Below are 26,924 nucleotides of genomic sequence, written 5' to 3' on the forward strand. Positions count from 1 at the left end.
AGAACTGAAAATAAAAGCAAAGCCCCCTTGAATCACAGTGGCAGATGTTAATACACACTTCCTCTCAGTAACTGACAAACAAAAATCAGTAGATCTACTCAACACTTGAATGACATGACTAACAAATTTGACATAATTGATATAAATAAAAATCTATGTCCAATTATAGAGGGATATAAATTCTTTTCAAGTATGCACAAAGCATTTACCAAAATTAACTATATGCTGGCCCTTAAAGCACATTTCATAGCACAGAAGTCACACAAAATATGTTCTCTGACCACAGTGGAATTAAGCTAGAAATCAATAACAAAGGATAATGGTACATATCAATATATTTAGCAACTAAGAAATATACTTCTAGTTATTTAAACATAATACACTTTTAAATAATCTTAAAGAATTCAAAGATGATATCACATTGGAAACTGGAAACTATTTTCTTTTTCTAAAAATTTTTTTAAAGATTTTATTTATTTATTTGACAGAGAGAGAGAGCACAAGTAGACAGAGAGGTAGGCAGAGGGAGAGGGAGAAGCCGGCTCTCACTGAGCAGGGAGCCCGACGTGGGGCTTCATCCCAGGACCCTGGGATCATGACCTGAGCTGAAGGCAGCTGCTTAACTGACTGAGCCACCCAGGAGCCCCTCTTTTTCTAAATTCTTAAGATTTTAGAAATCTAAACGTTAATCTAGAACGTTAAATAATTGATTTTTGCTTTTCTTCTTTTCTAACATATGCATTTAGGTCTATAATTTTCCCTGTAAGCGCATCTTTGAGTTGCATTCCACAGTTCTTTTGGATACGAAGTAATGAATCTTGCTCTATTTCCTTATCATGTACGAAAATAAATCCAGGTGGATTGTAGATCTAAATATGAAATATAAAACAATAAAGCTTTGACAACATAAGTAGAGAGCTTCACGATCTTGGGAGAAGTAAAGAATTCTTAAACAGAATCCTCAAAGCTTTAGCCACAAAGGAAGGGACTGATAAACTAGACTCCATTAGAATTAGGAATTTGTTTGTCAAAAGACACTACTAAGAAAATTAAAAGGCAATGTAGGGAATTGGAGAAGGTATCTGAAATACATGTACAAAAGAACTCATATCAGAAGGAAGATTTCTGACAAATCAGTTAGAAAAAAGGGCAACACAATAACAAAAAGCTGACCAGTAAGCACATGAAAAGGGGCTCACCTCGCAAGTAAGCAGGAATATTCTAATAAAAATACAATGAGATATCACTACACCTACCAGAATGACTAAAACTTAAAGGGACACAAGACAGTCTTAGAAAGCAGTGAGACTCCATATACTCTGCTGGTAGAACTGTAAATTGGTACCACCAACTCTGGAAAAATGTTTTGCATTATCTGCTAAAGTTGATTATCTTCAAACTCTGTAATCTAGCAATTCCACCCAAGAGAAGTGTGTGCATGTGTATCAAAATAACTTCATAGCAAGAGTGCTGTGCAGGTTAATTCCAGCAGGCCTAGAATTAGCCCGAGCTCTTTTGCTAAATGTCCCACATCACAACCTACTGTGGCATGAAACCTACTGATTTATATTGTGGCTTTGTAACCATAGGTCTAAGAAGTTTGAGGGTGGTTTGTACCACCTTATCAACACCTCTGCAATTCCTCCCTCTTGTGCTCTCTGGCTCTCTCTATCTCTCTGTCAAATAAAGAAAGAAAGAAATCTCAAAAAATAAAATAAAATCTTTAAAATACTGCAGCGGACAACGCAGACCCAATAACAAAAGGAATAGATGAACTAAGCATTGGGAAAATCTCCCTTTCTTTAAGAATTTTTTTATTTGAGAGAGAGAGACAGTTTTATTTATTTAAAGATTTATTTATTTGAAAGCATGTGAGACAGAGCGAGCATGAGCAGGGGGCAGGGGCAGAGGGAGAGGGAGAAGTATACTCCCTGCTAAGCAGGCAGCCAGATGTGGGGGCTCCATCCCGGGACCCTGGGATCATGACCTGGGTTGAAGACAGATGCTTAACCAACTGAGCCACCCAGGAGCACCGCATTGGGAAAATCTTAATAAATGTTGAAGCTAGGTGATGAGTATGTGTACATTTATTACACAATTTTATTTATTTTTATGACTGTTTAAATATTTTCATAGTAAAAATGGGAAGAAAGATGTCAGGACTAGATGGTTTTATAGCTGAGTGCTAGCTAGATTTTAAAGAATAAATATTTCCAATATTTCAATAGCTATGGCTTCACACATAAGATGAGCCCCCTCCAATTCATTGTATGAAGGTCAGACAACTCTTTAAAACTTTTTTTAAAAAACTATAACATGCATAAAGAAAAGTTTATAGTTGTGAGTACATAGCTGGGGGTATTTTTGCGTGCTCAACACACTTGGGCACACAGATGAAAAAACAGAATATTATGAGCACCCTAGAAATCCCCTTCATGCCCATTTCTAGACAGTATCTCCTGCTGAAGATATCCAGTATGCTGAAGGCAAAATCTGATTTTAAAAAATAGTGCCTAGATAGGAAACTACAGGATAAAAACTTAAATTGAGGCAAATTTTCTTTTTAAAAATTTTTCAATCTTATTTTATTTTATTTTATTTTAAGCTTTTATTTATTTATTTGGGAGAGAGAGAGAGAAAGAGAGCAACAGAGAGCATAAACAAGAGGAGAGGGAGAAGCAAACCCCCTGAGCAGGGAGCCTGATACAGGTCTCGATCCCGGGCCCCTGGGATCATGAGCTGAGCTGAAGGCAGATGCTCAACCAACTGAGCCACCCAGGCGCCCCTCTTTTAAACATTTTTTAAAAAGATTTTATTTTTAAATATCTCTACATCCACTGTGGGGTTTGAACTTACAACCCCCAAGTCAAGGGTTGCTTGCTCCTCTGAATAAACCAGCCAGGCGCCCCAAATGGAAGCATGTTTTCTAAATAAAATATCAGGAACTCGATTCCAGAATTATATTTTAGTATCTACACAACCACACAGATATATTATTGATCATTTATTTGTTCACCATTATTTCTTGCACTCCTCCCAGTTCTTGCTAGAGTACATACTTTGCTAGTGGTTTTTTCAGTAAGAGATTGTGGGTGGTAAAGAGTTTCGGCTTTTACATTTTTCTAAAATGTATTTATTTTAACCTTGCTCTTTGAAGAGCATCTGGTTGGCTGGTGAATTTCAGGCTGCCAGGTGTTTCCCTTCAGCATTCTGAGTATGTGACACCATTGCCGTCTGACGTGTGTTGTTAACGGAAGCTCCGCTGTTGATCTGTCACTTGTGCGTGTGCAATGCATCATCTTCTCTGTATTTTCCCTTCTTGCTTACTGTGGTGCAGTTATGCTATGGTGTTTCTGGGTAGAGAGTTATTTTTATTTTCTTGCCAATCATTCAGTGAGGTTTTCCATTCAAGTTTTCATTCATACCATTTCCGGAAAATTATCAGTCATTTCATTTTCCAACATCGCCATTCACCCTATTTTCTTCTGCATCTTCCACTGGCTAGACTTCTAAACTTCTCATTCTACCCTCCACGATCCTTCTTTCAGAATTTGCTCCTTTGGTCTTATTGCACCATGATCTAGAAACTTCTCTCTCAGTGCTCTTTTAAGTCATTAATTCTTTCTCTTAAGATACATCCAGTATACCATTGCGATAATTTATTGAGGGTTATTATGATTATTGTTTTACTTTCAATAATTAAATGTTTCACTTTCAAGATTTCCAATTTGTTTTTTTCCCAAATCTTCCTGTTCTTGTTTTGTAAATGCTACTTCCTTCCTCATGTCTTTAAGCAGTTAATGTATTACTTTTAAGTTCTCAGATTGATCTCTAAATCCTCAGGGATTAATTCTTTGATTTGTTGAATTTACCAACTTTTTTTAAATGATAATACACTTCTTCATGTGTGTAGAACATTTTAAAGAGCTATTCTTGCTTGGTAGTTGTTCTTCATAGGTGCCCTTACTTTTCACATGATCTAGATTTACCTCAGCCCTGGTCCAGATGGGCTTCACTGGTCCAAACCTGGTCTTATATAAGCAGATCAATCCGAATCTTGTTCTCTATATTAATGGTTTAATTTTGGACTTTACATGAATATCGTATAGACTCTGTTCCTATGTTCCATCTGCTTATTTACTTTTCACATATAAGTTCAATGTTCTCAAAAACAAAATCCATATCCAAAATAGTTTAGTAAACTACATATTTTATTTAAGAAGCTGCATTTTTTTTTTTTTTTTGGATAATCAATTTAAGGGCAAATGACTAAAGACCTACGAACTGTGGGGGTGTAAATGACACCAGGCATCGGCTGGTTCGCCACAAATCTCTTCTCACTGTCGTAATTTATGTCTATGAATGAATCTAAAGTACTGTGCTTCCATGACGCAAGCCCCTTGTAGTATCTCCATTCCAGATCCCTTAGATCCATGAATTGTTTTTCTGCAAAGAATCATATTTTCAAAGAATTACATGAAGGTGTTATTTAACCTTCAGTTATTCAGAGATGCTTCATGGACAGAATGAACCTTTGATGAACTTGAGTTTCCTTCTCCCTTCTGGTAGAAAGCTGTTTGTAGAGCTTTATAAATGAAGCGGGCACCTATGGTGTTCATCTGATCTAAAGCCCTCCTCCAAATGGGAAACTGGGTGGGCCTGGCTAACTGGGCTGGAGTGTACACTGCAGGGCCATAGCAGGTGGAGGGGCGCTCAATTCAGTGCCTGGATACTAATAATGGACAAATGGAGAGATCTACAGAGCACCAAGATCAAGAGGGAGGAGAAAAGGATTGTAATGAGGGCTTAAAACAAGGACAAAGATTAGTCAGAAGTACATAGATTGCTAGTGTCATTTCTTCCAAGATGCTGGTGTAAGCCCTGGGTATAAAGGGCAGTGGCTAGCTACTCTTTCAGGACCTACCAACTTCAGGTGTCACTAGTAATTACAATCCCTTCAAGAAGCCAATGAACCATGGAAAGTCAGGCCAAGATACACTGCATATTCTCCTAGTCAGCATTTTCCTTTCCCTTCCTTTCAGGTTCCTTAATGACCACCTAAAATGTAAACCACCACCACCCCCCAAAAAGAACAAAAAAAAGAGCAAGGCCTGAGGCAGAGACTTGAGTATAAAACCAGAGGCCAGAGTCAAGGAGATGAGTATGAGGAGTACAAGGAGAACAATGGGTACAGCAAACAAGCAGGAAGGCTGGTTTAATTCTCTCTGATCATTCTCCCTGTATGGTGATATTTGAGCAGGTCAGCTATGGTCCAGATATGGCCCCTATGCCAATCAGGCCTCCATCTCTGTCCTGGAAGAGCCTGAGTTTCGGTATATATTCTGTACATGTCTGAAATAGGAGACTGACACCAGGGACTGTTCCTTGAGTTCATACCTTCCCTAGTGGAACAGATACTGGAGCAAGCTACTGGTGTTGAACATTGGTAGTCAACAGTGTCTCCCTAAGGGCAATTACCAAGTGTCAGGGAGTTTGACAAGATCTTGGCAGACTTGGCATTGGAAGATCTGGTTATAGAAGGAAGGAAAGGGATATTTGACAAGAGAAGGCCACAGAGTTGATGATTTTGATTACTACCAGAGCTTTATGTTGTGATCTATGGTAGATACTATAGGTTGGCTCACTGCACACCCATTGCAATCCTCTTCTGCCTTCCTCTACTAAAGAGGGTAAAAAGCTAAGATCTCTATTCACCACCCAGCAGTAAGGGGTGGCTATTGGACACAATTCTGACCAATGAGATGTAGGGAGAAGTCACTGGAGGAGGAGTGTTCTGAGAAAGTTTTGCTTCCCTATTAAAAGAGGACAGAAGTAACCAATGTGGCCCTTCGTCTTAGCCCCTTTTCCTGCCTCGAATGTGGCCATAGTACCTGGAGGTGAAGGAGACATCCTTTGGCCGTGAAGACAAAAGCCATACACAAAAAGTTGGTGGAGCCCGGGTCCTTGACAATATCAAAAAGCGTTGCTCCAACACTTGTCTGCCTACTTCCAGACTTCTAAGTATATAAGAAAAATAATCTTTATTTGGTTTCTCTGTCATTTTTGGTCAAACACATGGTCCCACAGAATTTAGCCTGAGCAAGAGGAGCTGGTATGATAGAAGAACAAAATGGCAACACCCATTCTCTTTTCTTTCCCCAGTGGTTGGTGCTAATAAGGATATGTTCTATAATATTCTTTGATATACCAAGAGTCCTAAAGTTCTTCTGGGCTGAGAATACTTTAGGGACTGGCTGGCTGATAAAATGATAGTAATACTGGGCAATATAGGAGAATAAAAGATGAATTGCTGCAATACCAATTAAACCTAAGAAATTACTGGATATTCTTCATATGGATGCCTACCTGGCTTCACGCATATTCCTTGAATAGACAGGATATGTACTTGAAATTCTACCTACAGGATCTGAGGAAATGAAGTCATGAAGACAGAGAAGAAACTCCAACGGAGTCTGGAAGGCCACAAGAGAGACCTCTAGAAGTTAGGTAGCCAGGAGGCAAGCCATGCGTTGGGAAGAAAGGACAATTTGGCTCCTGTGGATGGCAAAACCATAAACATCCTATCAAACATCCAAAGCCCTCAGTACTTTTTCAATAGTCTCTTTGGCAGTACTAATTGATTCCTAATACTTTCCATGCGTTTTCCTCTCTGGTCCCAGACTTTACCTTATGCACTTCTGTGGATTATCTAGGTCATTCTTATAACTGCCCTGATTTCTACTTCTGCCTGGGTTCCAGTACACACAAAGTATAACTCTATCAAAGGGATTTGAAACCTGCATTAGACTGTCAAGACATCAGTGTGGGGAGTTACAGCAAAGACTGTTCCAGCATCTTGGACCAAATGTGAGCCAGTAATCAATCTATGCCTTTGAATTTGTTCCTCTGTCTCTCTCACTACTTTTAGTATAAAAATGGTACTGTCAAAATATTTGCTGTGCAAATGGTTTTATCTTGAGTCAAGAACCTACTTCAGGAAGGTTTAAATGTTTTATGTCATTGACTTAATCTATTTTTTTACAGCTACATAGAATGACAAATTATTACCTCCCTCAAATTAAGGAAAATGAAGACCTTATAAGACACCCCCTTCTCATTGAAACTCACCATGATATATTTTACATATTTGTAACTTTCTCTGAATAGTCTGTTTTTTAAGGAACATCTTCCTATTAAAGTGTGAGAAATGAAGGGAGGAGTTTCCTTTTGTTGTTTGTAGAGATGTATCAGTAAAGAAAGAGTAAAGGTTCCTGAAAAAATATCTAAAAATACCCTTCTCAATTGCACTAAAGCAAAGATACTTAAGAAAAATAAGCCATTATTCAGTAAATATTTAGCTAAGTTCATAATAGTTACGGGTGACATAGAGTCCAAGTTTAACTAGCTAATTTTATAAAGGTGACTTTAAGTACCACATCCATAATACTCCTTCGCAAGACTGGACCTGAGACTGGACCCTGGAATGTTCGAGTCTCTGTTCTCTACCTCACATTGGCACTGTAGGCAGCAAGCACATCAGCCATGAGTCCCAGGACTGCAAGATTCCCATGGGTCACCATTTGACTATTTCGGCTCTCATAACCTAAATAAACTTTGCAGTAAGATTTCCATGAATTTCCCCCTACAGAGCCTCGTCTGTTTAGATTACCTGGATCAACTAAGAAGTACTTAGCAATTTTGTCTTCAAAGATAAAATTTTCTGGCCTGATCCTGGAAATGCCGAGCATGTGTAATATGTTGGCACTCTGAGTCTTCTCGTCTATGGGGACAGGGACGGGTGACAAAGATTTGGAGTGATCGATGAGAATCTCATAGGGAAAAGTGTGTGCAGGAGGAGGAATCCCACATTGAAAGAGCCTCTGCTGGGATCTGGTGAGTCTCTCCACCGGAGAGAGTGAGCTGGTCAACAAGCTTCGGTACAGCAGTTCGGTCATAGAGTCTGGTTTCTCTTCTTCTTTTCTCACCATCTTGTACACGAAAACAGGCTGGAGGTGTTCTCCCCTCATATCATCAGTTCCACTGGTGAATGACATGGCATTCAGGTTTTGACTAAGCATTTTCTGAGCTTCACCAGGTGAAATACTGTGAGTTTTTAGGAGATTTGATTTCTTGCTGTCCTTATTAAAATCCTCAACAAAAGCATACAATTCTGGCAGCTGTGGAGGGGAAGAGGTGGGAAGTCATGAGATTGGATGAAAATGTAATTGGTAGACCCAAAAACCCTAAGAACAAAAAGGATACCAAGTAACCATGAAAACAGAAGTATCTGTCTTCGGAAGATATCTCTGCCTAACTAACCCGACTTAAGGGTGGCAGTGTCAAATCTCACAGTCATTCCCAGAAAGGGGTATTATTTAGACGCACCACTTAAACCATGAAATGGGCCTGTCAGACTTGGACCCTGAAGTCTGTAAGATCTTTCCAATATAAAGTATGATGAGCTGTCATGGAGAGAGAGCTGTGGAGGGTTGCAACCTTTGTTTTGAGTAAGGCTACATTTTTTTTTAAGGAAGAAAGAGAGCCAGATAATGCAGATATCAAAGCTTCATCCTGGTGTCCAAAGGGTTCAGAATGTTCGGGAATGCAGTGCAAAGGAAGCTCTAATAGTCCTCATTCGCTGGAATATTTTACCAAAGCAAGTAGATACATTTGCGGAGTGTTTAGGAATAGTTGCTGGCAGAGAAGACAACAGATTTCCTCAGGGTACCTTCCTTATCTAAAATCCTATACTGAAGGAATAAAATCTCACTTTCTAGAGCATCTTGCTTACTAACTCCATTATACTTAAGGAACTAGTTGGAAGGCCAGGAAGGCCAAAGTGAGAGCCCAAATTTAGGTCATTGGCCCCAGTGCAGTTTTCCTTCAATCCTAGGCTGTTCTGTGCGAGAGCAACAAATACAAAGTGGGCTAAGGTGGGTGAATGGCTTTTTAACAACTGCCATTATCGTGAAAACAACTTAGCTCTCGCACTTTCCTGCCTGAGGAAGTGCTGCATTTCACTGTGACAAAAGAGCATAAGTCAGTGAAGTGGAATGTTCCTATTCCCTGGGGCCCCCCAAGTATGCCACCAGGTTTTCGGTAGCTCAAATTTTCACCATTTTTGAAATGTCAGTTTTCCCCTGTGGAGTATTACAGAATTGTAAGCACCTACCGAACATCCGAGAGACTCTGCCGCCGCCCTGTCTTCATCTGGATTGGTGTCACTACTGAGAAACATTATGAGGGGATTTTATTCTCTAATTCCTGAGAAAGCAATAGAAGAGAAGATGGAATGAAAGATCAACAATCCAGCAAAGTACAAGGCGGGAGGGTTGGGGATGGGTAATACTTTTTATGTCCCCAAAACTTTGTACGTGGGACACTTTTAAAATTTTATACCATTTTAAATTTTCTTTTGTTTTCTTCTTACCCTAGGTCTATCAAATTACTCACATGCCAACCAAATATTTTCTCTGAAACACCTCAAATTCGTATATGACATACATGCTCAGGTATTTAATACTAATTCAAAGAATCCTATATGGGTTGTTTAATATTTTTGTCTTACATATTTTTTTGTCTTACATATTTTGATCCACTTCCAGTTTATCTAAAGAAAAACTCCCTTATTCCTTACCCAGGAAAAGTGCTTTTTATTCAGGAGGAAAAAGCTAATAAAACAATAGCAACAATTAACCTTTTGAAATGATTTGCTTTGGGCCAGATATGCCAGTATGCATTTTACAGATGGAATTGTGTTTAATCCCTTTGTGAGGAGTTAGAGATGTCCACAGAATCTTTACAATTGCTCTCATCAGTAAGTGGCAGCTCAGGATGCTCCCACGTTTTTAAAAAAGATTTTATTTATTTAGAGAGTGAGTGAGCAAGTGGGGGGAGGGGCAGAGGGACAGGAAGACAGAATCTCAAGCAGACCCCCCACTGAGTGGGGACCCTGAGGTGGGGCTCGATCCCACCACCCCAAGACCATGACCTGAGCCAAAATCAAGAGTCAGGTGCTCAACCGAGCCACCCAGGCACCCCTGTCTGCTCCCACATGTGACCCTGGGTTGGCTTTATGCTTGTCTTTGACAGACAGCATGAGGTATAAGTGACATTGTGTGAGTGCCAGAGCCTAGGCCGTAAGCTTTGCAGCTTCACTTCACGCTCTTGGAATCCAAGCCCCCATGCAAAGAGGTCCAGCTACCCTTCTGGGAACCCCATGGGGAGCTGAGAGCCAGCACCGACCACTAGACATGTATGTGAGGCCATCTTGAATCACCCAGCCCCATTCACGCCTCCAAATGGCTACAGCTGCCTGAGCAACTCCAGATAAGCCCAAATGGAGAACAACAGCCACCCAGCTATGCCAGCCAACAGCAAAATTATGGCAAATAATGAATTATAGATGTTTCAAGACACTAAGGTTTGAGTGGACTGTTAGTTACATAGCAATAAATAGCAGACAAACCTCACAATACTTCACATTCTTGGTTTAATTTATTCCAGTGAATCCTCTGTTGGAGATAAGGGAGTGTATGAGGGAAAATATCTTCCTGGGTACTACTGCGTCCAGACTGGTAACTGCAATAATTGGGATGAGTATCAGAGATGAGCCAACAATACTCTTGGTGTTTGGGATGAAGTAAGAATAATTAGGTTCTTCCACTTTTCCAAGCAAAACAGAAAAGCCCAGAATGAATACATTTATATATGAATATGTTTATATTCATTCTGGGTTTTTCTATGTTGCTTGAGAAGAAGGAAAAAGTAATATATATTTGAATATATATTCATTCTGGGATATCTATTATCTAACTGTCAACCTATTACTTGGATATACATATATCCAAATATATTACAGTCACTGGTGAGTACACTATATCAATATACGTGACCAAAAAAAGGCACAATATAATGCAGCATGACGACCCCCTTTCCTACATTTGCACAGTGGCTTCATAGATACGTCTATTGCTGACCAGTTAAAATAAGACTTGATTGTGCTTTCCTTTTTTTTGACTGTACTTTCCTTTTGTTAGTTCCTGTAAAGGAAAATATTTCTCTAACTTGCTTCATTTAAAACCTCATTGTCGGGTGCCTGGGTGGCTCAGTTGGTTAAGCGACTGCCTTCGGCTCAGGTCATGATCCTGGAGTCCAGGGATCGAGTCCCGCATCAGGCTCCCTGCTCAGCAGGGAGTCTGCTTCTCCCTCTGACCTTCCTTCCTCTCATGATCTCTCTCTACCATTCTCTGTCTCAATAAATAAATAAATAAATAAATAAAAAATCTTTATAAAAAAAAAAACCTCATTGTCTCCTGGGCAGCCATTACCTCTGTCTTCCAGTAATGCCACCCACCATGAGAGGGTGGCCTTTCCCATGACCAATGGACAATACATTTTTTTCCTTTTTCCTCCCCCCAAAGAGAGTTTGACTTAACCCCCAACTACACACACATGTTGAACTTTAATCAGAATTACTGATGCAGATAAATGATTTCCAACTTCAGTGGCCAAACCTGCAAACCTTAAACATATATTCAAAGCAATATCTGACAAATCTGTACACATTTCATTACGATAAGATTGACAACAGGGAGTGGGACACAAGGAAGGTTAGATTCCTGGTGATTCTCTTTGCAGAATTACTATGGAGGACACCTCTCTTTTGTTGAAGAGTCAGGGTCAGGATTCAGAATGCTATAATAGATCACCAGCCAAAGATGCTTTTATCCACTCTAATGCTGACTTCACTAACATACTTTGCACTTAATGCCCTTGGCTGGAGCCAAGACAATGACTAAACCTAGATTAGCCCCTTAATCCAACTTCTCATGGAGAGTATTCCTGGAGAGGTCATGAAAATATAACCAATGGGCCTGTTACAGATTCATGCATCTTGAAGGAGCCTCTGCAGGGGCTCTTCAGTACTTCTATTCATCTTTTATTATTCCTAGAAATTCCCACAATAAATTCTAGTTTTCCTAAGAAGAGCCAGGGCATCTCACAGGAACTCCCTTGGGTGGCATCCTCTTCTCCAGTTGTATTCACATGCAATTCTTCATCCTGCCCTCTGATCCAGAAGGAAAAGGTTCCCGGCTTATCTAATGGTAGCATTCTCTCTCTTACCCAGGGGGTATATTCTATTCTCCTCTTAACTCTTGGGCAAAATTTCCCTGGCACTGGGAAAACAACTTTCTCCTCTTTGCTTCTCCACCATTCCCTTATCCTCAATCTCTTACCCTCCCCCATGGCTTCTTCCTTTCTTTACAAACATGTAAAATCCTTTTCATTTGGGAGAAAAATAAAACTTCTCTTTTCTTCTATTATACCACTAACTCTCCAATTTTATCTCTCTTTTACTTCTGCACTTGCTATTTTTATATACTCATGATCGAATCTCTAGTATAATGACATTAGCTTCCACTCTCCTTGATGAACCAAATTGAATTTTTTTTTTTAAGTAATCTCTACACCCAACATGGGGCTCAAACTCACAACCCTGAGATCAAGAGTCACAAGCTCTTCCTACTGAGCCAGCCAGACACCCCCCAAAATTGAATTCTTGAAGTATTGACTTCTTAATCATCAATTCTAAAGTAATTTTTAGTCCTCATTTTTATCCATTTCAACTCTTTTATTCATTTATTTTTTTTTTTAAGTAGGCTCTATGACCAGCACAGAGCTCCATGTGGGGCCTCAATCTCATGACCCTCAATCTCATGAGATCAAGAGTCGGATGCTGAACCGACTGAACCACCCAGAATGAAGCTGGACCCCTACCTCAATCCATAAAATGAAATTAACATAAAATGGATTATAGACCTGAATGTAAGAGGTAAAACTATAAAATTCCCATAAGAACATGGGAGTAAATTTTCATGATCTTGAGTTAGGCAATGGCTTCTTGGATAGAACACCAAATGCACAAGCGAAAGAATACAATAGATAAATTGGAACTTCATCAATTAAAATTTCTGTGCTTCCAAAGACACCCTAAAGAAAGTGAAAAGACAAGTCACATAATGGGAGAAAATGTTTGTAAATCATATATCTGACAAGTGACTTGTGTCCAGAATGTACAAAGAACATTTACAACTCAATAATACAAAGACAAATAACTTGATTTAAAAATGGACAAGAGATTTGAATAGAGATGTCTGCAAAGAAGATATACACATGACTGATAAGCACGTGCAGAGATACTCAACATCATGAACCATCAGGAAAATGCAAATTTAAGCCACAATAAGATATCTTTCACTCCCACTAGGATGACTATAACAAAGACAGATAATAACAAGTGTTAGCAAGGATTTAGAGAAATTGGAACCATCACACATTGGTGGGAATAAAATATGGTGTGGTCATTTTGAAAAACAGTTTGGCAGTTCCTCAAAATGTTAAACACAGAGCAGCCACATGACCCAGCAGTTTTACTCCTAGATATGTACCCAAGAGAAATAAAAACGCAATCCACACAAAAATTTACATATGAATATTCACAGCAGTATGATTCATAATAGCCAAACAGTGGAAACAACCCAAATGCCCATCACCTAATGAAAGGATAAACAAAATGTGGTACTTCCATACAATAGAATACTATTCATTGATAACAAGGAATGAAGTTCTGATACATGCTACAACAGGATAAACCTTGAAAAATTAGGCTAAGTGAGAGAAGCAATTCACAAAAGGTCACATATTGTATGATTGCATCTATATGGAATGTATAAAATAGGAAAATCCGTAGAGACAAGAAGTAGATTAAAAGAAACTAGCCTAAGGCTGAGGGCATGCAGGAATGGGGAGTGACTGCTAATCAATATGGGGTTTCTTTGTGGGGGGTGATAAAAATTCTAAAATTGATTGTGTGATGGTTGCACAACTCTCTGAATATACTTAAAATTATTGAACTGTGACTGGAAGAATTTAATGGTATGTGAATTGTCAATAAAACTATTAAAAATGATCTGGAAGGAAAATGATAGCTATGAAAGATAGACTAAGGAGATGCAACATATTTAACTGGTTACCCCAAAAGAAAAAACCCCAAATCATGGAATAGAAAAATATTTAAAAATAAAATTCTAGAAAATTTTCCTGGAATTAAGGATTTAAATCTACATATTAAAATATCAGAATGGCTAGCACTAAAACATATTCTAGTAAAGTAATTGAGTTTCAGGAAAAAAAGAAATGAAGTCTCAGTTTATCTATAGCAACAGTCAGACAAAAAGACAAAAAAGCAAAACAAAGTTTGAGTCAAGGATTTTTCTATTTATCCAAGCTATGTTTGAAAGAATAAAAGCTCAAGAAAAATTTTGATCTTGCAAGAACACAGGAAATATTGTTCCCATGAGTCCTTCTTGAGAGAACTACCAGTCGATGGACTTCAGGCAGCCAAGAGATGAATGGATTTCAGAAGTAAAGAATCTTCCAGCAGTAGGGCAAGGTTGCTTGTAAGGGAAAATTACAAATGCATATACTCTCTGAACCTAGGATTCCCACTTCTAAATACTATATATTCTGACATTTGAAAAACGTATTTTCATAGGTGACAATGAAACATAACTGAGGTTATTCACTGCAACATTGTTTATAACAGCAACAGACTGAAAACAACTTGAGGGTCCTAAGAGAATGAGGGCTCCAAACAAACTCAATGCCCATCCACAGTATAAAGAATAAGTTGTGTTTTTTTATACACTAGAATAATCTTCAGCAAAAGATTCTATACTTTATGTTACAATGCATGTAACACTCAAATATAAGCAAACTTAATCTATAAGGTTAGGAGCCAAGATAGTTTTTACCTTGGGAGGGGTCAGTGCTGGAACATGAGAATTCCATAGCTCTGGTCATGTTTTGTTTACTTGATCTGACTGCTACTTGTGTTTAACTTATAGAAATCCACTCAGCTTTATCTCTATAATCCATGCACATTTTCATATGTATGTTAGACATCGGGGCACCTGGCTGGCTCAGTCAGATCATATGACTCTGGATCTCAGGGTCGTATGTTCAAGTCCCACTTTGGGCAGAGATTACTTAAATAAATAAAAACTTTTTTTGAAAAAGATATCAACAGAAACTTTATCTAAGACGGAGGAAAACAGTTTCCAGGGAAAAGGGAAGAAAGTCAGAAAAATCCATTCACAGTGTTTTTGGGCAACCAGTGGGTCTGGATGTAACTGTCACTGTTACTGAAGGATTAATGAAAATGGAAAGGATCCAGTATGATAAATAGATGTCACAAAGTAGGAAAAAACACATTGGAGGAGAAGTATAAAATAAGCAAAATCTAGGTTAAGGATGTTCTATGACCAAACATGAGGAACCATAGTTGATAATCATTGACTGTGTAACTGTTTCATTGAAATTTATGATATTTTTCTACTTTTCTTCAATTTTTAAATTACATTTTTATCTCCACTTTTTTTTTGCAATTCTACTTTTGTTTGCAATTTGTCATAAATAATTACTTAAATGCTTAGTTTATGGAAGAATTATTCAAGGAAACAAGGCAATTTTATAATCAAAATTCTCCATGCTCTCAGTAATGTATAGAATTGTTGAATAACTATATTGTATGTTATATTCTATGTTAACTACACTGGAATTAAAATAAAAAGCTTAATAAAAAATTTTTAAAAAAATTCTCCATGCTCTGAAAGAAAATAAAACGTGGGTTCTGTGAAAAAGAAGGGATAAGACAATAAAATATATTAGGAAAAAAAAGAATGAAGGCATTAAGACTATAAGAAGATGATAATTATAAAAAATAGTAAAGAACCAACATACATATACTTGGTCCTACTAAAGAAGAAAACAGAACAAAATATTAAAAGGTATAATTTTTTAACCTTGCTAAATGAAAGGCCCATATTAGTTCATCGTCACTGAAAAAGTAATAAGAATGATAGAGATGGAGCCACATATTGTCAAGGAAAATAATAATCACAGACACATTTACAATGTGCCAGACACAGCTCTGAGTTCTTTTATATATTAACTAACTTGATATTCATAAAAATGAGCATATGCTATTATCAGCCCCACCTTACAAACTGGGGACTGAGATATAGATAGGTAAAGAATACAGTTAAGACTCCAAAATGGCAAAGATAAAAACATTAAAATTATTTCATATTGATGAGCCTTTGGGAAAAAAGGCAAACTTACAGGACATTTGGGAGAATACAGCCTTCTTGGCAATCTGGCAATATCTATTAACATTCAAAAAAAATTTTTTTATGACTCTACAGTTGCAATTCTTGAAATTTTTCCTGCAGAAATTGTTGGCCAACTGTATAAATTATGAACCAAGTTCTTCATGCAGCATTGTTTATATTAACAAGAAATAAGGAGAATTAAGACAACATGCAGAAGAAAATCTGAGGTAAGGCAGACAGATGCAGAGAAAGTCCTCGGGCCAGTCCATTTCCTGGTGCCCGTCACTCCTGAAACTGGCACCATGGTGTACCTTCTGCATTGTAGTTATGTTTGCCAAAAATTTCCCTTTGCTTATGATCATTTATATTTGGGTTTCTGTCCTCCCCGGCCCAATTCTGATAAATATATTTGATGTATAAATAGTTTTTTAAATCATTAAGAAAAAGATGAACAACTCATTAGAAAAAAATAATGGAAAAATAGTCAAAGGGTTTGAAGAGGAAATTCTCACAATTAAGCATGAACAAAGTCAGTAAACATAAGGATATGCTCAATTCACAGGAAATTACATGCAAAAACAGGTAAAATGAGATTTTAACATTTTCAGGTTGGTAAATGTCAATATAGTGATAATGTCCATTTATTGGGAGGGTGGAGAGAAACTGGCACTCTCATTCAATGTTAGAGGAAGTGAAAATTAGTCCAAACTTTAGAGAAAGATCTGTCAATATGCACTAGAATATGTGGGCTCTTAGAACTAATAGTGCTATTTCTAGGGATATGTGCTAAAGAATAACCAGAAAATTGGGCAAAGGATATTCATTTTCAATTACTCATAATATTAAAAAGCTGAAATAGGTAATTAAATCAGTAAGAGATTAACTTTTTAAAAATCGTTTAAACTACGATGCCATGTAACCATTAAAAAGGAAAAGGTAATTTAAAAAATATTTTTCTTGGAGGGGACGATGGTGATGGAGTAGGAGGCCCTAGGTTTGCCTTGTCCCACAAATACAGCTAGATAACTATCAAATCATCCTAAATACCCCAGAAATCGATCATAAGACTGGCAGAACAAACTCCACACCCAAATGTGGAGAAGAGGCCACATCGAAGAAGGTAGGAAATGCAGAGACACTTGGCTTGGGAGAAAAATGGATAGTGGCTGCTGTGGTGGGGAGAGAGCTGCAGTCATGAAGAAGTGCAAGAGATAGACCAGCACACAGGAGATCTCAGAGGAGAGCTAAACGAATTCCCACAGCAATTGGCTTGGAAAGCAAGAGGGCCTGACTTTTATGAGTTCCTATAACCAGCGAGGCTTAAAGCCTGGAGTTTCAAAGGTCAATGAGCTTGGCTCTGGGAGAGCTCAAAGGGCATTAGGGCTGCTCTTGGAGAGAAGGTAGAGCAAATAGTCCATGGACACACAGCATGGAAACAGCAATCTGAAAAGCACCTGGGGCACACAGTGGGGAGGTTAGTTGCTCATCTCAGAGCTGTCCCAGAGAGACAGCATTCCCAGAGAGACCCCTCTTGGGAACAAAGGAACTAGCCAGCACCATTTCCCTCCCCCACCCCTCAGCATAAACACAGATCCACCTGCAGGAACCAACAATGTACCAACACTCACTACCTAACTTGCTTACACCAAGCCCTGCCCATCTTGCACTGGAAATGCCCCACCCCCCAGTAATACTTGCCTCAATCCCAGCACAGCTGGCCCCCTCTCCCAGAAGACTGCCCCAAACCCTTGCCAGTACCATGTGTCCTGACCCGAGAGCTTTGTGAGGCCTTGGCTCCAGTGGTGGTGGCAACAGGTCTCATTCTGCAAGCAGGTCAGAGCTTACCTAGTTAAAACATGCCACATTCAGGCCAGGGACAAAACACTATCCACGACAGGCAAAAAAAGCCGCTGCCAGTGACTGGCACAAAGGATAAAGTGGCCAGAATACAAAAGCAGAGTGTACACAGCACAGACTGGAGACACTCCCTGAAGCACCAGGCCCTGGGGGAAGAACGGACATGATACAGGAGGCACTAAAGGACCTCTTCTTCAGAAGGCCATTACCCTCAAGAACAGGAGAAGTAGCTAACTTTCCAAACACAGAAACAGGCACAGACACTTAGACAAAATGAGAAGACAGAGAAATTTGTCCCAAATGAACGAACAGAACAAGGCCATGGATAGAGATGTAAGCAGAACAGATATAAGTAACCTGCCTAATGGAGAATTTAAAGCAATTATCATAAGGATACTCACTGGACTTGAGAAAAGAGTGGAGGACATCAGTGAGACTGTTAACACAGAGATAAGGAATAACATAGCAGAGATAAAGAACTCAATAAACAAATTAAGAAACAGGCTTAATAGAATGAACAGCAGGCTGAAAGAAGCAGAGGAAAGAATTAATGACCTAGAAGACAGAGTAATGAAGACTAAACAAGCTGAACAAAATGGACTAAATGCTCCAATCAAAAGATATAGGGTGACAGAATGGATAAAAAAATAAGACCCATCTATATGCTGCCTACAAGAGACTCATTTTAGACCTCAAGACACCTGCGGATTCAAAGTGAGGGGATGGAGAAACATTTATCATGCAAATGGATGTCAAAAGAAAGCTGGAGTAGCAATACTTATATCAGACAAACTAGACTTTAGAACAAAGACTGTAAAAAGAGACAAAGAATGACACTATATAATAATAAAGGGGACACTCCAAGAAGATATAACAATTGTAAATATTTATACACCCAAATTGGGAGCACCCAAATACATAAAACATTAATAACAAACAAAAGGAACTAATCCACAATAATACAATAATAGCAGGGGCCCTTAACACCCCCTTTATATCAATCAATGGATAGATCATCCAAACAGAAAATCCACAAAGAAACAGTGGCCTTGAATGACACACTGGTCCAGATGGACTTAACAGATATATTCAGGACATTCCATCCTAAAACAGCAGAATACACATTCTTTTCAAGTGCATATGGAGCATTTTCCAGAATAGATCACATATTAGGCCACAAAACAAGCCTCAACAAATTCAAAAAGACTGAAGTTATACCATGCATCTTTTCCGACCACAACGCTACAAAAACTAGACGTCATCCACAAGAAAAAATCTGGGAAGACCACAAATACAAGCTACTAAACAATGAATGGTGAACCAGGAAATAAAACAAGAAATAAAAAAGTACATGGAAGCAAATGATAATGAAAACACAATGGCTCAAAACTTCTGGGATACAACAAAAGTGGTTCTAAGAGAGAAGTATATAGAAATACAGGCTTATCTCAAGAATTAAGAAAAATCTCAAGAAACCACAACCTAACCTTATACCTAAAGGAGCTAGAAAAGAATAAACAAAACCTAAAACCAGCAGAAGGAAGAAAATATTAAGAAAATTAGAGGAGAAATAAATGAAATAGAAACAAAAAAAACCCAACAGAACAGACCAATGAAACCAGGAGCTGGTTCTTTGAAAAAAAAAAAATCAATAAAATTGATAAAACTCTAGCCAGACTTATCAAGAAAAAAAGAGAAAGGACAACCCCTCTCCCCCAAAAAGAGAAAGGACCCAAATAAATAAAATTACAAATGAGAAAAAAATAACACACACCACAGAAATACAAACAATTATAACAGGATATTATGAAAAACTATGGGGCGCCTGGGTGGCTCAGTCATTAAGCATCTGCCTTTGGCTCAGGTCATGATCCCAGGGTCCTGGGATCGAGCCCCACATCAGGCTCCCTGCTCAGCAGGAAGCCTGCTTCTCCCTCTTCCACTCCCCCTGCTTGTGTTCCCTCTCTGGTTGTGTCTTTCTCTGTCAAATAAATAAAATAAAATCATTAAAAAAAAAGAATATTATGAAAAACTATATGCCAACAAAATGGACAACCTGGAAGAAATGGATAAATTCCTAGAAACATACAACTTACCAAAACTGAAATAGAAGGAAATAGGGGAAACTTGAACAGACTGGTAACCAGCAATGGAATTGAATGAGAAACCAAAAAACTCCCAGCAAACAAAAGTCAAGAACCAGATGGCTTCACAGGCTAATTTTACCAAACATTTAAAGAGGAGTTAATACCTATTCTTCTCAAACTATAAAAAAAAAAAGAAAAGGAAGGAAAACTTCTAAATTCACTCTATGAGTACAGCATTACCCTGATACCAAACCAGGTAAAAACACCACAAAGAGAATTACAGGCCAATATCTTTGATGAACATATATGCAAAAATCCTCAACAAAATACTAGCAAACTGAATCCAACAGTACATTGAAAAAAATCATTCACCACGATCAAGTGGGATTTATTCCTGGGTTGCAAAGGTGGTTCAATATTCACAAATCAATCTATGAGATACATCACATCAATGAGAAAGGATGAGAACCATATGATCATTTCAACAGATGCAGAAAAAGCACTTGACAAAGTACAACATCCATTCATCATAAACCCTCAACAAAGCAGTTTAGAGGGAACATACCTCAACACAATAAAGCCTATATATGAAAAACTGACAACTAATATCATCCTCATTGGGGAAAATCTGAGAGCCTTTCCCCTAAGGTCAGGAACAAGACAAGGATGTCCACTCTCACCACCTTTATTCAAGATAGTACTGGAAGTCCTAGCCACCACAATCAGACAACAAAAAGAAATAAAAGGCATCCAAATTGGTAAGGAAGAAGTAAAACTTTCACTATTTACAGTGACATGATACTATATATAGAAAATTCAAAAGACTCCACAAAAAACTGCTAGGACTGATAAACAAATTCAGTAAAGTTGTAGGATACAAAATTAATCTACAGAAATCTGTTGCATTTCTATACACCATAATGAAGTAGCAGAAAGGGAAATTAAGAAAACAATCCCATTTACAATTGCACCAAGAATAATAAAATGCCTAGGAATAAACGTAACCAGAGAGGTGAAAGACTTATACTCTGAAAACTATAAAACACTGATGAAGGAAATTGAAAATGACATAAATGGAAAGACATTCCATGTTCATGGATTGGAAGAACAAATATTGTTAAAATGTCTACACTACCCAGGGACTCCTGGGTGCCTCAGTTGGTTAAGTGTCAGACTCTTGATTTTGGCTCAGGTCATGATCTCACGGTGGCAGGATCGAGCCCTGCATCAGCCTCTGTGCTTGACGGGGAGTCTACTTGAGATTCTCTCTCTTCTCTCCCTATCCCCCTGCCCCTCTCCCTACTTGCATGTGCTCTCTCTCAAATAAATAAATAAATCTTAAAAAATGTCTATACTACCCAATGCAATCTACACATTTAATGCAATCCCTATCACAATACTGCCAGGATTTTTCACAGAACTAAAACAAACAATCCTAAAATTTGCATGGAACCACAAAAGACCACAAATAGCCAAAGCAATCTTGAAAAAGAAAAGCAAAGCTGGAGGCATCACAATTCTGGACTTAAAATTATATTACAAAGCTGTAGTAATCAAAACAGTATGGTACTGGCACAAAAGCAGACACATAGATCAATAGAACAGAATAGAAAACTCAGAAATAAATGTGCAGTTATATGGTCAATTAATCTCCGACAAAGGAGGAAAGAATATCCAATGGGAAAAAGACAGTTTCTTCAACAAATGGTGCTGGAAAAACTGGACAGCTACATGCAAAAGAATGAAACTGGACCACTTTCTTACACTATACACAAAAATAAACTCAAAATGGATTAAAGACCTAAATTTGGACTGAAACCATAAGTATCCTAGAAGAGAACTCAGGCAGTAAATTCTCTGACATTGGCCATAGCAACTTTTTTCTATGGAGAAATGTCTCCTGAGGCATGAGAAACAAAATAAAAAATAAAAAATAAACTACTGGGACTATATAAAAATAAAAAGCTTCTGCACAGCAAAGGAAACCATCAACAAAACTAAAAGGCAACCTACAGAATGGGAGAAGGTATTTGCAAATGATGTATCCAATAAGGTGTTAGTATCCAAAATATACAAAGAACTTATGCAACTCAACACCCAAAAAACAAATAATCCAATTTAAAAATGGGCAGAAGACATTCACAGACAGTTCTCCAAAGAAGATGTACAGATGGGCAACAGACATATGAAAAGATGCTCATCATCACTGATCATCTGGGAAATGCAAATCAAAACTACAATATCACCTCACATCTATCAGAATGGCTAAAATCAACAACATGGAAACAACAGGTGTTGACAAGGATGTGGAGAAAAAGGAACGCTCTTGCACTGTTGGTGGGAATGCAAACTGGTGTGGCTACTGTGGAAAACAGAATGGAAGTTCTTCACAAAGTTAAAAATAGAACTACCCTATGATCCTGCAATCACACTACTAGGTATTTACCCAAAGAATACAAAAACACTAATTCAAAGGATTACACACACCCCCTATGTTTATAGCAGCATTATTTACAATAGCCAAGATGCGGAAGTAGACCAAAGGGCCATCAGCTGATGAATGGATAAAGATGTGGTATTATTTAGCCACAAAAAAGAATGAAATCTTGTCATTTGCAACATGGATGGAACTAGAGACTGTGAGTCAGAGAAAGACAAAGACCATATGATTTCACTCATATATTGAATTTAAGAAACAAAACAAACAAGCAAAGCCGGGGGAAGGGAGAGAGACAAACTGAGAATAGACTCTTAATTATAGAGAACAAACTGATAGTTATCAGAGGGGAGGTGGAGTGGGGGATGGGCAAACTAGGTGATGGGGATCATGATGAGCAGGGAGTACTGTATAGGATTACTGAATCACTATACTGGACACATGAAACTAATATAAACTTTTTTCTTCATTAAACGAAAACGAGAAATAGTAGAACCATATGCACAATATGATCTTGTTTTTGTCTAAAATATATATATATATAAAATATATATATATATCATAGAAGCTTATATAGTCATTGTAAAATCTCAAAGTATATATGCCAACAGTGGTAGTCCCTAGAAGTTTGGGTTAGAGTGCAACTTTGACTGTTCCCTTTGAAAATTTTTCTTTCATGAATTATTACAATAAAAAATGAAAACATTCACAGTTGGATGACAGGGATTAATGTAACGGATGACAGAGAGGTGTACAGAAATGTAAACACATTCAATAGAGTGTTAAATAGAATAGAAGACAAATGGGAAACAACTTAAATATCCAGTGCTGAGCTCGTAACCTAACAAATTTGGGAAAATCAGAAATATTTAATAATAGGGGAGTTTTTAAACAAAAAGATTCTAAACAAGATATTGCAATATGACCCTGTTTCATTAAAAAATCATATATGGTTCACCTAAAAATCTTTAAAAAATTTTTTTTAAAGATTTATTTGAGAGAGAGAGAGAGAGAGAGAAAACGCGGGGGGGGGGGGCGGGGCGCAGAGGAAGAGGGAGGAGAGAATCTTGAGCAAACTCCCCCAGCAGGAATCAAGAGTCAGATGCTTAACAGACTGAGCCACCCAGGCGCCCCATTCACCTAAAAATCTTTTTTTTTTCTTTTTAAAGATTTTATTTATTTATTTGACAGAGAGAGCAAGAGAGCACAAGCAGGGGGAACAGTAGAGGGAGAGGGAGAAGCAGACTCCCCACTGAGCAGGGAGCCTGAAGCAGGGCTCAATCCCAGGACCCTGGGATCATGACCTGAGCTGAAGGCAGATGCTTAACCATCTGACCCACCCAGGCACCCCTCACCTAAAAATCTTAACAGTAGCTCTATCTATGTGTAGGATTGATTTTGGGTAATTTGTATTCTTTCTTAGGATTCTTTGTGCTTCTATGCCTTTTATAATAAGCATTTATTTTGCAATTAAAAGAACATTTGAAGGTCAGTATTAGGAAAAATAAAGAAATGGCTAGAGGCAGTTATCTGTGGAAAATGCACATCATGGGGGACTGCTCATAATGTCTGGCAGAGGAGTTAGGGCAGGGGACTCCAGGGGAGGTACCTCCTTGTAGTCCCTGACTGCTCAGCTCACAGCTGAAGAGATGGGGCTGTAACTCAAAAGCAAACAAAGGATCAGTGGTTACCTAGGGCTGCAGGTGGGAGCTGGGAGTGAATGCAAGTGGGCACCGGGTTTCTTTTTGGGGACCAAAGAAAAGTTCTCCTGGTGGGCCCAGGCTTTCAGCTGGGGATTGGGGGGTTGCTGTGGCACCGCTCTGAGCGAGCCCCACCCGCTCTGCGCTTGCCCTTCAGGAACTCCAACCTAGGAGGATGGGTGCATTCCGATTCCGCTCTGGATCTACAAAAAATTCCTGGAGCCATACATAAACCCTCTGATTTCCCCCCTTTGTTAGTCACATGTGGCTTAGAAAAACTCTAGTAGAATACCATGATAAAAACAAAGGCGAAGTACAAGGCTGCAGGCATAAATGGATTACCAACAAAAGATCAACGCAAATCTCTGATAAAAAGAAAGACTAAAGTGATGGTTCCAAAGGATCTCATTGTTTTTAAAATGGACCTGAGAAGGGGCACGTGGGTGGCTCAGTCGTTTAAGTCTTCTGCTGAGGTCGTGATCCCAGGGTCCCGGGATGGAGCCCCTTGGGAGGCTCCCCGCTCAGCAAGGAGTCTGCTTCTCCCTCTGCCCTTCAATCGGCTTGTTCTCTCTCTCTCTCTCCCTCTCTCAAATAAATAAATAAAATCTTTCTAAATAAATAAATGCAAAGAGAAATTCTAAAATCAGATTCCAGTGATGGTTGAACAACTCTGTAAATGTATTAAAAGTCATTGACTTGTGTCCTAAAAAGAATAAATTTTATTGTAAGTAAATTATACCCCTGTATAAATATAAAAAATAAAGCTGTCTTTAAAAAGGAAACAAATGAAAAGACAGAGCCCCCCAAATGGGTCAATTATATTGTGATCTGCTTGAAGAAAAATTGAATAAACAGATGGGTGGTGGTCTGCATGGTGCCCATAAAAGGGAACCTGGGTGGTTATAAATTTACAGCAGTATTCGGGCTCAGCATTTGTGATGAAGGAGTAGTTCAGTGCCCTGAGCTGTGTGCTAGAGGTAATAGAAGTACCGGGGCATACAAATTGGGGGTACTGACCATTAGAAATGGCTATGAATGCTAGCTAAGGGTTTGGTGAACACTCACTATGTGTGCCAGACATGGTTCTAAGAACTTAAATGAATTATTCCATATAATCCTATCAACAGCTCTTGGACATAAATACAATTATAATCTCCATTTTATAGATCAGGAAATTGAGGTATAGAGAGGAGGAGCACTTTGCCCAACATAACAGGGCTAAGAATTTGTAAATCTGGGATTAAACCAAGCAGTCCTACTTCAGAACTTAAGAATATTTAAAAAAAAATTTTTTTCAAATTATTTTTTAAGTAAACTCTACCCCCCAGCGTGGGGCTCAAACTCATGACTCTGAGATCAAGAGTTGCAAGCTCTACCCACTGAGCCAGCCAGGACCCTCCAAGAACCCAGATTTTTATATATTATGCTATTGTCCATAAATATAATCTTGTCACACATGCATTTTTCAGTGTATTTTTATTTGCTTCTCCTTTTTGCTCCTTCTCCTCTCCCCTACCTTCTTTCATTAACTCCTTCATCAGGTAACCTGTATAATTAAATTTCTTTTCCTCTGTGCTTATATATCATATATTGCCATATATGCGCACTCATGCATATAAAAAATTCATAGTAATTGTTTACAGGGCTGAGATCACATTCTGCATCTTGTTCTTTCACTAACGATTTCTCATGAAAAGTCCACAACTCATCTAGTATGCCTCTGGCCATCATGGCTGTTCCCTTATATTATTTCTACAAGAACATGTTCTAATTTCTGCTTCAACCCTATAATTCAATGTGTGCCACCCCAGCTCCGGCAGCCACACACCAGGCCCTACTGCTTGGCGATGGGAAAGATGCCATGAGAAAACTGAGACTACTTGCTCCAGGTTTTGTTTGGAGCTGGCCTGCCTGGGGGGCATCTATCCCTTCTTCTCCAGGTGGGGGAGCCCCATTTATTTCAGGGCTTATTTTAAAATACAGTTGACCCTTGAACAATGCAAGGATTAGGGGTGCCGAGCCACCAGTGGAAAATCTGTGTGTAACTCCTGAAAAACTTTACTAAGAGCCTACTGTTGACCAAAAGCCTTAACAGTCGATTAACACAGATTTTTTATGTTGTATGTATTATAGACTGTATTCTTACAACAAAATAAGCTAGAGAAAAGAAAATCGTAAGAGAAAAATACATTTACAGCACTGTACTGTATTTATCACACACACACAAAATCCACATTTGCAATGACATGGATGGAACTGGAGGGTATTATGCTAAGCAAAATAAGTCAGAGAAAGACAAATACCAGATGATTTCACTCATAGGTGGAATTTAAGAAGCAAAACAGATGAACACAGGGGAAGGGAAGGAAAAATAAAATAAGATGATAAATTGAGAGGGAGACAAACCATAAGAGACGCTGAACTGTAGGAAACAAACTGAGGTTGGTTGCCGGAGGGGAGGTGGGTGGGGGGAGAGGGTAACTGGGTGAATGGGCATTAAAGAGGTCACTCGATGTAATGAGCACTGGGTGTTATATGCAACTGATGAATCACTAAATTCTACCCCTGAAACTAATAGTACACTACATGTTAAACTAAATTGAATTTAAATAAGAAAATTTAAAAAAATCCACATATAAAGGGTTCCATACAATTCAAACCCATGGTA

At 38.4% G+C, this 26,924-nt stretch overlaps 1 protein-coding gene across 1 annotated transcript in view; it reads right to left on the bottom strand.

Annotated features, from left to right (window-relative positions):
• Positions 1-2,991: 2,991 nt before the first annotated feature.
• Positions 2,992-26,924, bottom strand: part of CUNH9orf153 (chromosome unknown C9orf153 homolog) — a 43,569-nt gene continuing 19,636 nt past the window's right edge. The window contains exons 3-5 of the mRNA XM_088019074.1: positions 9,173-9,264; positions 7,670-8,177; positions 2,992-4,446 (exon numbers count right to left, since the gene is read on the bottom strand). Of these exons, the coding sequence (XP_087875200.1) occupies positions 4,256-4,446; positions 7,670-8,177; positions 9,173-9,238 (765 nt within the window). The 5' untranslated portion in view covers positions 9,239-9,264 and the 3' untranslated portion in view covers positions 2,992-4,255. The remainder of the gene's footprint in view (positions 4,447-7,669; positions 8,178-9,172; positions 9,265-26,924) is intronic.

This window comes from Eumetopias jubatus, unplaced genomic scaffold (assembly GCF_037043125.1).
Source record: "Eumetopias jubatus isolate StellerSeaLion01/CBP00866 unplaced genomic scaffold, mEumJub1_p1.0 scaffold_15, whole genome shotgun sequence".
NCBI lineage: Eukaryota > Metazoa > Chordata > Mammalia > Carnivora > Otariidae > Eumetopias > Eumetopias jubatus.